This window comes from Lithobates pipiens, unplaced genomic scaffold, assembly GCF_037356315.1.
Source record: "Lithobates pipiens isolate NorthernLeopardFrog02 unplaced genomic scaffold, aLitPip1_a1.2 Scaffold_16, whole genome shotgun sequence".
Classification (NCBI taxonomy): domain Eukaryota; kingdom Metazoa; phylum Chordata; class Amphibia; order Anura; family Ranidae; genus Lithobates; species Lithobates pipiens.
The window spans coordinates 277,409,565-277,422,114 of record NW_027507748.1 but is presented as its reverse complement, the minus strand read 5'-3'; the positions used below and the strand labels follow the sequence as shown (position 1 = coordinate 277,422,114).

At 42.2% G+C, this 12,550-nt stretch overlaps 1 protein-coding gene across 11 annotated transcripts in view; it reads left to right on the top strand.

Moving 5' to 3' along the window:
* Nucleotides 1-12,550, top strand: part of NAV1 (neuron navigator 1) — a 269,078-nt gene that overhangs the window by 178,576 nt on the left and 77,952 nt on the right. For 10 of the 11 annotated variants that reach the window (XM_077481466.1, XM_077481464.1, XM_077481463.1 and 7 more), the window contains 5 exons: nucleotides 1,618-2,281; nucleotides 3,017-3,376; nucleotides 3,954-3,995; nucleotides 5,245-5,387; nucleotides 10,581-10,748. In XM_077481466.1, the coding sequence (XP_077337592.1) occupies nucleotides 1,618-2,281; nucleotides 3,017-3,376; nucleotides 3,954-3,995; nucleotides 5,245-5,387; nucleotides 10,581-10,748 (1,377 nt within the window). The remainder of the gene's footprint in view (nucleotides 1-1,617; nucleotides 2,282-3,016; nucleotides 3,377-3,953; nucleotides 3,996-5,244; nucleotides 5,388-10,580; nucleotides 10,749-12,550) is intronic. The other variant, XM_077481467.1, reaches the window with a different exon arrangement.

Sequence of the window (12,550 nt, the reverse complement as noted above, 5' to 3'; positions counted from 1 at the left end):
CAGATTGTGGTAGTTATCAAGTAGCAATTATCTAGTTACAGTGAGCACAGGGCATACCCACATCAGTACTGACAACGCTTCAAGAGCAGATTTCTTAAGCTGATTTCTAGGGTTGTACACTGTGTTATTTTTTAATGCCTTTTATTGTATTTGGTCCCTGCTATGATGTTCTTTCATTTTTCTCTCTGTTCATATTATATAGCCTTTATAATACATTATGTGGTATTTTGGTAATGGTAGATATAGAAAGTATGTTTTTGTTGCATGTAAGAGAGATCTGATATTTGTTCATTCTCCAAACGATCATTTATCACACATAATAGAGTTATAAAATTTTGTTAACAACTAGAACAAGAAAAAATGACAAGGAAAGAACACCTCAGTAAATCTTGGTACACATGGGCTCAATATCAGCCAGTACCAGCTGGTTAAACAGAAAACAGCCGACATTCAGTCCATGTGTACACTGGCCTGTCTGACAGAAGCCAGCCGAACAACCGGATTTTGTCTAACATGCATACTGGAAAACCAGCATCCGAACGGCATCTAATGGCTTTGAGCACTGACTGGTTTGTTCTGGGGTGGGGGGGCAGTCCCGGCTCCTCAGTTTTTTTTGTTCAGCCCGTCGGGGGCGAATAAAAGCATTTACCCTAGATTCATTAAACTATTTAAATATTTTTCTTTATACAAAGTGTCTATTTTGACATACTTTAAAAAAATTATGAATGCAACAATATTCCAAATTGCAGAAAGGATTTTTCACTGTGCAGCTGCAGCAGGTGGAAGACTTAAAGTGATTGTAATGCCTTGTTTTTTTTTTTTTTCTCAAAAAATAACAAACATATTTTGCACAGAGCAGCCCAGATCCTCCACTTCTCGGGTCCCTCTTCAGCTCTCCTTGCCCCTCCCTCCTGTTGAGTGCCCCTAGAGCAAGCAGCTTGCTATGAAGGGAACCCAAGCTAAGTCACAGCTCCCGTTATCTATTCAGACACGGAGCCCCATCTCTCTCCTGATTGGTTAACGGACTTTGATTGACAGCAGTGGGAGCCAATGGTGCTGCTGCTGTGTCTCAGCCAATCAGAAGGGATTCTAGTCGGTTGTCGACATCGCTGGAGAGAGATGGGTTCAGGAAAGTATTAGGGGGGTGTTGGGGAGGCTTCTGCACACAGAAGGTTTTTTTTTGTATCTTAATGCATAGAATGCATTAAGATAAAAAACCTTCTGACTACAACCACTTTAAACAGCACTATGCAGAAAAAAATTGGTTTAAATCTTCTGGCATAAAACATATTTTTTCCACTTGTTATGTCTCACAACCACATATTAATACCTGCACATAATTCACAAGGGACAGAAGCTTGCATGTGAATGTGGGAATCCTTATTTGCTATTTATTACCTTTTATTTCTTCATACAACACTAAATTACACTCAAGTTTTCGCAAAAGTCTGGGTCTTTCCTGGTCATAGGGGAAATTATATCTGAGTGCTGTGCCCACCTCTGCTTAAATATATTTTGTGTAAACTGTTGGTGCAACACGATAGTATTGCTGTAAACGTTAGCTAACTTAATAAAGTGTTTTGCAGTGTTAAGTGAGTTTATTTTGATACTTTGTAGGTAAACCAGAGCAGAAAGCAACTGACAAATCTAAACTCAGCTTAAAAACTGCTGGACTGCAACGGTCATCTTCTGATGCCGGACGAGATCCACGTTCACCAGATGCTAAGAAACCTCCCTCAGGCATTGCTCGTCCTGCATCATCTTTTGGCTACAAAAAGCCTGCTGCGCCATCTTCCCCTCTCACTGGCAATTCTGCCACATTAGGCAAAACCCCAAAGTCCTCAGGAATCCCTGTGAAGCCCACATCTGGCACCGTAAGTGGGAACCGGAAGACAAGCTTGGATGTTTCATGTTCAGCAGAGCCTGGCTTTCTTTCACCCAATGCTCGCACCAACATACAGTACCGCAGTCTTCCACGCCCTGCCAAATCTAGTGCCATGAGTGTTACTGGAGGCAGGAACGCCAGTCGGCCACTCAGTAGTACTGTAGAGGCAAGCCTTGTGCCAGTACAAGGAAAGACTGCAGGGACTCCTACTTCTCGCTTGAAAGAGCCATCCAAAGTTGCTAGTGGTCGACTAGGTGTTAACCAGACAGATCGTGAAAAAGAGAAGGCCCGTGCCAAAGCTGTAGCTCAAGACACAGAATCTCGGACAAGTGCGCCAAATCCTGTAGAACCAACTGTAAATGGTGTAAAAGAAGGCACACCAACTACACCTCACAGGTAAGAATTATTTTCTGGTGCCTGTGCTTGAGCTACTTACAGTCTTATACACCTTTTAAGATTTCAACCTATTTTCAGTCCCTTCAAAGGCCCAAGAAAGATAGAAAAGCGAGAAAATAAATGATGTGTGAATATTCATAAAACAAAATATTTCTTGCATCTAAGGGATTTAAGAATAAAGGGAAGGAATGTACTGGCATATTTGTATCTTATGTTTTAACCAGCCATATTGAAGCCCAAATCTGTGAAGTTTGTCACTTATTCAGATCATTGTATAGCAGAGCTAGTAGTTAGTCAATCACTGTCTACTGGAATTTTTCCAGTTTCCCCACGGTGAGGACGTTTACTCATTCATTCAAGTAGATTCTTCAGTTTTTCTTAGCATCAGAAACGTATCCACCATTTATATCCACATGGGTTACCACTATGTTAACATGTCACAAATCAGCATGGTAACATGCAATGTGCCAAGGCAGATCTTGATTGCCCAAGAGCATGACAGAAAATAATAAACTTTGTAATAAACTTTGTGAGACCGACCTTTTTTTACATTGCATAATCTATCCACCAGGGTGCCATGGCATCTGTGGCAGGTGTTCATTGTTCGCGATACATGGCTGAAGGTGTGAATTGCTGGGGGTGATTAATGTTAATGATGTTGATATTTTTTTGTAGGTAGGTAGGGCCCTAAACATATTTTATTTTCTTTTGTTTACTGTTTTTCTTATTTTTTAGGGCAATAACCAAACCTTTCATGAAGACTCCAACACTATCTAATCTGGATAAAGTGAACTCTAACAGCCTAGATTTTACGCCCTCTGCTACGGAAGTGGCACCAACCAAACATGAACTTCTCTCAAACGTTTCCTGTCTCACTCCAAGTCCAGCTCCCATACTGAATATCAACTCTGCCAGCTTCTCTCAGGGTCTAAATAATCTTAGGATGTATCCTAAACTCTCGGGCTTACACCGTAGCATGGAGTCACTTCCACTTTCTATCAGTGTCCCACCTGTACAATTTAGTGGAGATGGAGATGATCAAATTCCAGACACTGGGTGGAATGATGTTTCCCTCAAGTCACCTGTACCTGACAGGTGAGTTTAATCAATCCCTGTTATATCTTACTTCTCGTGGCAGGGGCTTAGAGTGTATCCTCTTAACCCTTTTTCAGAGCCATGCCCTCACACATTTAAGAGCTGTGTTGAGGAGATTTTGTTCCTTCAACAAATTTATGGCAATGTAAAACTGTCTTGACGCAGGTGAAATTCAGATCAGTGGGAGGTCAACTGGAGATCTGTCAATTCTGAATGATCTCAGAAGTCTCTCAAACTGAGAAATGAATGCCATTGACACAAGCCCAAAGCACATGCACACAGGCCCTTTACTGTTCTCTCTCACTTTTCACAAATCTACATGCTGCAGTTATTCCAGCTCCTATAGGGTACTGTGATTTTCTTCTGACCACTGCAGTTATTTTACCACTGCATAACGTATGTGTTATTTACAATTTTTGAAGAAACACAGATATCTCATAATGATTAAATTCTGTATTATTTAGTTGAAGCAATAAGTTCTCCTTTAGTTATGCGCCCAAAAGGTGATATGCTGCTTTTGTTTATGATATTAATATAAATTAATCTTAATAATCACTTTTTAAATTTTCTTACACAGCACTATCCAGGATAGAAACACATTACCCAAAAAAGGGCTGAGGTATGTACTAACTGCATTTGTCATTTTAGAGATGGTATCCATTTGAATTATATAAAACTTTCCATATTTTGGGCAAATTAATTTGATTAAAAAAAATAACACTGCAAAAGGAGGGTTACATCCTCCCATTCTCAGATGCACATCCCACCATTCTGCACATTTAGTTCTTCTTTGACAGTAATTATACTATATATATATATATATATATATATATATATATATATATATATATATATAAATACAAATATATATATACAAATAATATTTAGCACTTGTTGGCTCACGTCATATTCAAAAAACTGATGAAGCACTTGCAGATCCATGAGTGAGAGATCCCACTTCTCGCCAACACTAAAGCTAGAGACAAAGTTTCTGATTCTTGTTGGTCAATTCAGCAGATAGTTAAAACATGAGAGCTGTAGGTGAAAACTCTGATAGGTCTTTATACCATATACAAACCTCTGTTATTCAGCATCAAGCAAATGGCAGTGACAGATTTTGCCACTGGGCCTCAGAACTCCAACAAAGGGAAAACAACTATTATCCTACATGTTCTGATCCTTTACCATAGACTGACCCTAACACTCATTCCTCCTCTCTCCTACTTCTTGAAATGTAAAAGGTAAGTTTAATCAAGTTATAGCTCATGGTGGTTTGATTCAGCCTATCTTGGCTATATCAGCGGTGTAATCTGCCTGACATATTTGCTAACTTTGTTGGCAGTTTCCAGGTTCCTTCTCTCATCTTAATTTAAAATAGATGCAAAAATCCACCAGGGAGAGGTGAACCCCCTCATAATGGCAAATAAGATGGGCAGACCAAAGACCTTGAGTACGGTCTTCTCAGCAGCAGAACCCTACAAGAGATATTACCACATGGTTCTATTCTAGCATTTGTCAAAAAGTAAAATATCAGTTTTGTGTTGGTTGAAGGCCTAAAATTAAACGAAACCCTTACAACTTAACCTGGCATTAATTCCTTACCTTTAGCCTAACACTGACAACAGTTAGCCTTTACACAAAACACAACCTATAATATAATCCTGTTCTTAATGCATAACCCCTTGTGTCTTAAGTATTGGTGTTAAATGTTCTCTCCTGAGCCCAAAATCACCTGCTCAGAGATCCCAGATGTAGAACATGACTGATTTCTATTATATAGTTGTGGGTACCTTAAACGATGTGCAAGGTTTCTGAATGGTGAACACTGTAAAACTGCAATACATTTGAATTGTTTCCTTTTCTCTAAGGTACCAGTCACATTCTCAAGATGAACCCAAGGAAAGGCGACATTCACACACAATTGGGGCAATTCAAGATAATGATGATTTATCACCTCTACCCCCACCACTCCCACTAACTAATGTTGGCAAACCTCCATTAGCTTGCTTGGGTAAGTATGGACTATCATTTGTGTTAAGATTTAAATTTTATAAGGTGTAACAACACATAGTTAAGGTCACTAATAATGTTGGGAAACAGTTTGGGTTGAGCAAAAGTTCAGGCCGAAGAACGCTTATTTGGGTGTTCGCCAAACACCGGAATTTTCAGTGTGTTCAGCAGGATGTTTGCCTGTCGAGCGCACAGTCCATATGTTGTTTGGAGCGGGAACGGGAAGCTTCTCCACTGACAGTTGAAAGAATTTTTTTTTTGCTGGCAATAAAAAAAATAATCCATACCAGACCCCTATCCGAGCACGCAGCCTGACAGGCCAGGAAGGGGGGGGGTGTTGGTGAATGAGGGTGTTGATAGAGAAAAGGGCTTCTTCCTAACAACCCTGGGCTGTGGTTGTGGGAGTCTGCGGCATGGGGCGGGGTTTATCGGAATCTGGAAGCCCCCTATAACAAGGGGGGCCCCAGATCTCAGCCCCCCCCATGTGAATGAGTATGGGGTACATTGTATTCCTACCCATTCACCAAAAAAAGTGTCAAAAATAAATAAAAACAATAGGCAGGTTTTTGACATTTCCTTTATTAAAAAAAAACAACAATGTCCCCCGATGTAGATCTGAAGCCAGCTGCCACTGCTGAACCTGGAAGTTCCGCTGCCAGTAGAGGCTGACAGCCTACTGCAGGCTCTGCTGTTTGATAGTTCAACGTCACCTGATGCCACCGCCCCTTGTGACGTCAGCATCCTAGCATGCAGCGGTCAGTGACGTCACAAGGGGGCTCTTCCCCTTACCTATATAAGAACTGTGAAATGATGGAGCCTGCAGTAGGCAATCAGCCTTAATTTGTTTTTGGGTCCTGCGGTGGCAGCAGGTGGCAGATCTACATGGGGTTTTTTGAATTTTATTTTCTTAATAAAGGAATTGTCAAAAACCTGTCTACTGTTTTTATTAATTTTTTACTCTTTTTGTAGTGAATAGGTAGGGGTACAATGTACCCCATACTCATTCAGATAGTGAGGGAAGCAGGATCTTGGGGCCCCTTGTTAAAGAGGGTTTCCAAATTCTGATAAGTCCCCTCCCCTCAGACCCCCACAACCACAGCCCAGGGTTGTTGGGAAGAGGCCCTTGTCCCCATCAACATGTGGAGAGCATGTGGCCTGGTATGGTTCGGCGGGCGGGGGTGGGGGGGGCTCTTGCTCATCCCCCTCATCCCCTTTCCTACCCTGCCAGGCTGCATGCTCGGATAAGGGTCTGGTATGGATTCAGTTTTTTTTTTATATTGCCACATGTTCTGTACATGCTACAGATGCGCCACTTTACAGTCTGACCAGGGGGACCCCCCAGGCACTATATATAAAGGAATTTTTGATTTTTATTGCTTCATTTTAAGCATCATTAACCACTTGCCGACCAGCCGCCATCATTATACTGTGGCAGGTCAGCTCTTTCCCACAAATCGCTGTAGCTTTACGCCAGCCGTATAAATGGCTATAGCAGGCGGGGGAGCTGATGCATGTGGCCGGTGGCCGCGATGTCCTCCGGGCCACCCATGATCGCTCCACAGAGAGACAGAACAGGAATCTGTCAATGTAAATAAACAGATCCACGTTCGGTCAGGGGAGTAGAGAGTGATCCTCTGTTCCTAGTGATTAAGAACAGCGGTCTCTCAGTACTCCCAGTTAGTACACTGCCCCCACAGTTGGAAACACCTCTCGGCGAACACAAGTTAAACCCTTTGATTGCCCCTAGTGTCAACTCCTTCCATGACAGTGGCATTTATACAGCAATCAATGCAATTTTGCAGCACTGATCGCTGTATAAATGACAATGGACCCAAAAAAGTGTCAGATCTGTCCGCCGCAATGCCGTAGTCCCTCTAAAAATCACTGATCACTGCCATTACTAGTTAAAAAAAAATAATAATAATAATAAAAATTACATAAATCTATTCCCTATTTTGTATATGCTATAACTTTTGTGCAAATTAATCAATATACGCTTATTGCGAATTTTTTTTTTTTTTTACCAAAAATATGTAGAAGGATACATATCGGCCTAAACTGATGAAGAAATCTTTATTTATTTTGGATATTTATTATAGAAGAATGTAAAAAATATATATATATTTTTTCAAAATTTTCGTTTTCTTTTTTGTTTATAATGCAAAAAATAAAAACCGCAGAGGTGATCTAATACCACCAAAAGAAAGCTCTATTTGTGGGAAAAAGAGGACGTCAATTTTGTTTGGGTACAACGTCGCATGACCGTGAAAGCAACGCAGTGCCATATCGCAAAAAATGGCCTGGTCATTAAGGGGGGGAAATCTTCCGGTTCTTAACTGGTTAAATCCCTGCTCCTTTAACCACTATAGCGCCGTAGGATTTTATCCCCTTCCTAACCAGAGCACTTTTTGCGATTCGGCACTGCGTCGTTTTAACTGACAATTGCGTGGTCGTGCGACGTTGTACCCAAACAAAATTGACGTCCTTTTTTTCCCATAAATAGAGCTTTCTTTTGGTGGCATTTGATCTCCTCATCGTTTTTTATTTTTTGCGCTATAAACAAAAAAAAAGCAACAATTTTGAAAAAAACACAATATTTTTTACTTTTTGCTATAATACATATCCCCCAAAAAGATATAAAAAAAATTTTTTTTTCCTCAGTTTAGGTCGATATGTATTCTTCTACATATACGTAAAAAAAAAAAAAAAAAAAAAAGCAATAATCGTATATTGATTGGTTTGCACAAAATTTATAGCGTCTACAAAATAGGGGATCGTTTTATGGCATTTTTATTTAAAAATGTTTTCATTAGTAATGGTGGCGATCTGTGATTTGGGACTGCAACATTATGGTGGACACATCGGACATTTTTGACACTATTTTGGGACCATTATCATTTATACGGCGATCAATGCTATAAAAATGCATTGATTACTGTGTAAATGACACTGGCAGTGAAGAGGTTAACCACTAGGGGCAGTGAAGGGGTTAAGTGTGTCCTAGGGAGTGATTCTAATTGTTAGCCCTTGTACACACCGTCGGACATTCTGACAACCAAATCCGTTGGATTTTGTCCGAAACTGTTGCAAACACACGGTCGGACAAAGTTGTCGGAAAATCCGATCATTCAGAACGTGATGACATTATTTCATTACGACTGGACTATGTTCAGGCTAGTAGCCAATAGCTTTGGTCTAGGAATCTGATCTGAGCATGCGTGGTACTTTGTCCGATCGGAATTCTCTACACACAATCGGACAAAGTCCGATCGGATCATGTTGTTGGAAAGTTTTATAGCCCAGCTCTAAAACTTTGTCCGTCGGATATTCCGACGAAAACAGTCCGATGGAGCCCACACACAGTCGGGTTATCTGATAACATGGTCCGATTGGACATTTTCTGTCGGAATGTCCGACCGTGTGTACAAGGGTGTAGGGGGCTGGACTTCAACACACAAGACAGTGATCACTGCTCTCAATGACAGAGAGCAGTAATCTCTGTCCTGTCACTAGGCAGAACGGGAAATGCTTTGTTTACAAAAGCATCTCCCCATTCTTCCTCTCCGTGACACAATCGCGGGCACCCGGTGGACATAGAGTCCGTGGGACCCACGGTTACGGAGACCGCACCCACGGCACTGCCTCTTAAAGGGGATGTATCTGTATGCCCTTTTGCCTACCAGCGCCATTCTGCCGACGTACATTGGCGCGCGCTGGTCGGCAAGCGGTTAAAAACTATTGTGTTAAAAAAAAACGTTTTGCATTGCTACATGTCCCCCAGGGCGTACCCAGGCCCCCATAACCTTTTTATGGCCAATAACTTGCATATAAGCCTTCAAAATAGGGACTTTTGATGTTTCAAGTTGGGGTCCCATAGACGTCAATGGGGTTCGGTGTTGGGGGGCAAACTTTTTGCAATGTTCGGCTGTTCTGGTGCGAACCAAAACGGGCAGATCTTCGGCCCATTTCTAGTCACTAAACTTATTCCATCTTATGCTGTAAACAATAAACTGTATGTATAGGGACTGCCTTTTTTAAAAGCAAACAGGCTGTTCACTTTGCTGGGGAATTTTCCATTAGCTTTGTGAATGAGGTGAAGCTGTGCTGAATTCCATTATCCAATCACTTGTAAGAAAAAATACAGTTTTTCCTTGCAAATTGTTAAGTATTCTTTGCAAAGTGAAAGACAGGCCGCACACAGCAGCCAACATCCAGCAGTCCTTCTTCCTGGGGGGGCGGCGCCCCTGACTGATGTGCACTCTAGGCCGGCACCTACCTTGCCTATAGGTACCGCCGGTCCTGGTTGGTTGTATGTGGGTGTGTGTTTAGAGAGAAGTGTGAGTTTGTTGGAGTAGGGGACCTTATTGGACTCTACAATGTCATAAGGCCATATTGGGGCAGGGATTTATAAAAAATAGTATCAGTATGAGATTAAAAGAGTATCACTGGTAAAGAGCACTGTAATATTGCAGCTTTATGCATGTGTGCAACAGTTGGAACTAACGTACTTTGTTAGCATTCCCTCCTTACTTCAACTCAGATTGATTCATGCTCTGTCATTTTTAAAAAAGGACTTTCCTTGACTGACCTTCATTTTCTTTAAAGGAAGTGTCGAGAGAAAAAACAAACAAAAAAAAAAAACAATGCTTTATATAGGTCTAAAGGTACCTGGCTGTTTTTAAATATAAACATTTTGCATGTTGTAAGTCTCCTAAAGCAATTGTAAAGCACTGCAACAATGTGATATGCTTCTATAATGAATCATCATTGTTGCTATTAAATATTCATACTGAAGATAATTGGAAACATAAAGATAGGCTATACTAAATAGCTTTATATGTCTTTTCCTTCTAGACTTGGTAATGCTAATGTCTGCAGTATGGCCTTGTACCATGAATGTGTGCTTTTGTAGGAGCACTATACAATATTTATGGAATTTATTTGGAAGGCCTGATGATATGTTACCACTCCATGAATTTTTTCCACCCTTCTTTTTGTCCTTGTCCAATGCTTTTTTTTTTTTTAATCATTTACACCCAGTGCTCTCTTTCAACTTCATTTAAAGCAGTTTTCACAGTTCCTACCTTTTCTTTTACATCACTGTAATTAATCTTGTGATTCTCCATGTTTATCCCCTAAATGTCCTTGTATCTCATGCATTCCCATCCATGTTCTGTTCGCCTTCTCTTTACAGTGAGTCCATCTTCGGCTCCTCGTATTGCTCGATCGAGCAGTATTCCAGCTCAGGACTCTTCTTTTGAGCTTTTTGGTTCCTCTAACCTGGGAAGTTCATTATCTCTTGCTGACAGACCCAAAGGAACGATGACTAGATCTGGCTCATTTAGAGATCCTGCTGATGATGGTGAGTACATTGCACAAATGGAAGGCAGCAAAACTAATTTGAAGATTTAATTATATTTAAAATATATTTTCATATTGCAGTTTCTTTACCCATCTGGTGTTATGTACATCTATTATTTATTGGTTTAGATTTCCTAGAAGAATTGTTGCGTAGACAAACTAATGATGAGCCTGTGTTTGGGAAAACATTACTCTCCTTCCTTCCAAACTGTATCGGTTCAGATATTGCAGTTTTGTAATGCTAGCATCTCAGTGTGTACATGGTCATCCATGAACATTTCGGTTGTGTATCATGTGATCCGACATGTTGTGCCTGGTAACATATATCTGGATAATACAGATATTATAAGGCTTTTATAGGTGCATTGACAGCTTTAGTGATAATATAGGATAATTTACCGTATATACTCGAGTATAGGCCGACCCGAATATAAGCCGAGGCCCCCAATTTACCCCCAAAAAAACTGGCAAACTTATTGACTCGTGTATAAGCCGAGGGTGAGACATGCCTGTCCATCCCTGTGTGTGTGTCCGTCCATCCCTGTGTGTCCGTCCATCCCTGTGTGTCCGTCCATCCCTGTGTGTGTGTCCGTCCATCCCTGTGTGTGTGTCCGTCCATCCCTGTGTGTCCGTCCATCCCTGTGTGTCCGTCCATCCATCCCTGTGTGTGTGTGTGTCCATCCATCCATCCATCCCTGTGTGTGTGTGTGTCCATCCATCCATCCATCCCTGTGTGTGTGTGTCTCCATCCATCCATCCATCCCTGTGTGTGTGTGTCTCCATCCATCCATCCCTGTGTGTGTGTGTCTCCATCCATCCATCCATCCCTGTGTGTGTGTGTATCCATCCATCCCTGTGTGTGTGTGTCCATGTGTGTGTGTGTGTGTGTGTGTGTGTGTGTGTGTCCATGTGTGTGTGTGTGTGTGTGTGTGTGTGTGTGTGTGTGTGTCCAGCCTACCTGTGTCCCGAGCCTCCGTCCCGTGCCTTGCCTCCTTGCCTCCGTCCCGTGCCTTGCCTCCTTGCCTCTGTCCCGTGCCGTGCCTTGCCTCCGTCCCGTGCCTTGCCTCCTTGCCTCTGTCCCGTCCCGTGCCTTGCCTCCGTCCCGTGCCGTGCCTTGCCTCCTTGCCTCCGTCCCGTGTCGTGCCTTGCCTCCGTCCCGTCCCGTGCCGTGCCTTGCCTTGCCTCCGTCCCGTGCCTTGCCAGGATCGCCGCTCTTCGTCGGCGCCTCGGCGGACATTCTACCATTCAAACGCCGCGCCTCCGCCTCCGCCTTCGCCTGTGATAGGCGGAACACTGAATTTCCCAGCAGCCTGTGTTCCGCCTATCACGGACATCGTCTCATCCTCGTCCGTAGTACGAGGATGAGACGATGTCCGTGATAGGCGGAACACAGGCTGCTGGGAAATTCAGTGTTCCGCCTATCACAGGCGAAGGCGGAGGCGCGGCGTTTGAATGGTAGAATGTCCGCTGTCTGTCTGCTCGACACGCTGATCGAGCAGGCAGACAGCGATGACTCGAGTATAAGCCGAGGGGGGCACTTTCAGCCTCAAAAAAGAGGCTGAAAATCTCGGCTTATACTCGAGTATATACGGTATCTACTGGATATTCCACAGGCGGTGGTTTCAGAGGGGAGCATCGATTGCTAGCACTTGAACGACCACAACATACAGGGATATACAATATAATACTGACATATAATCACACACATAGATTGAACTTGATGGACTTTCTTTTTTCAACCCACCTACTATGTAACTATGTGAATATTATTTGCATCCGTATAAATTTTTGATTTTTTATGAT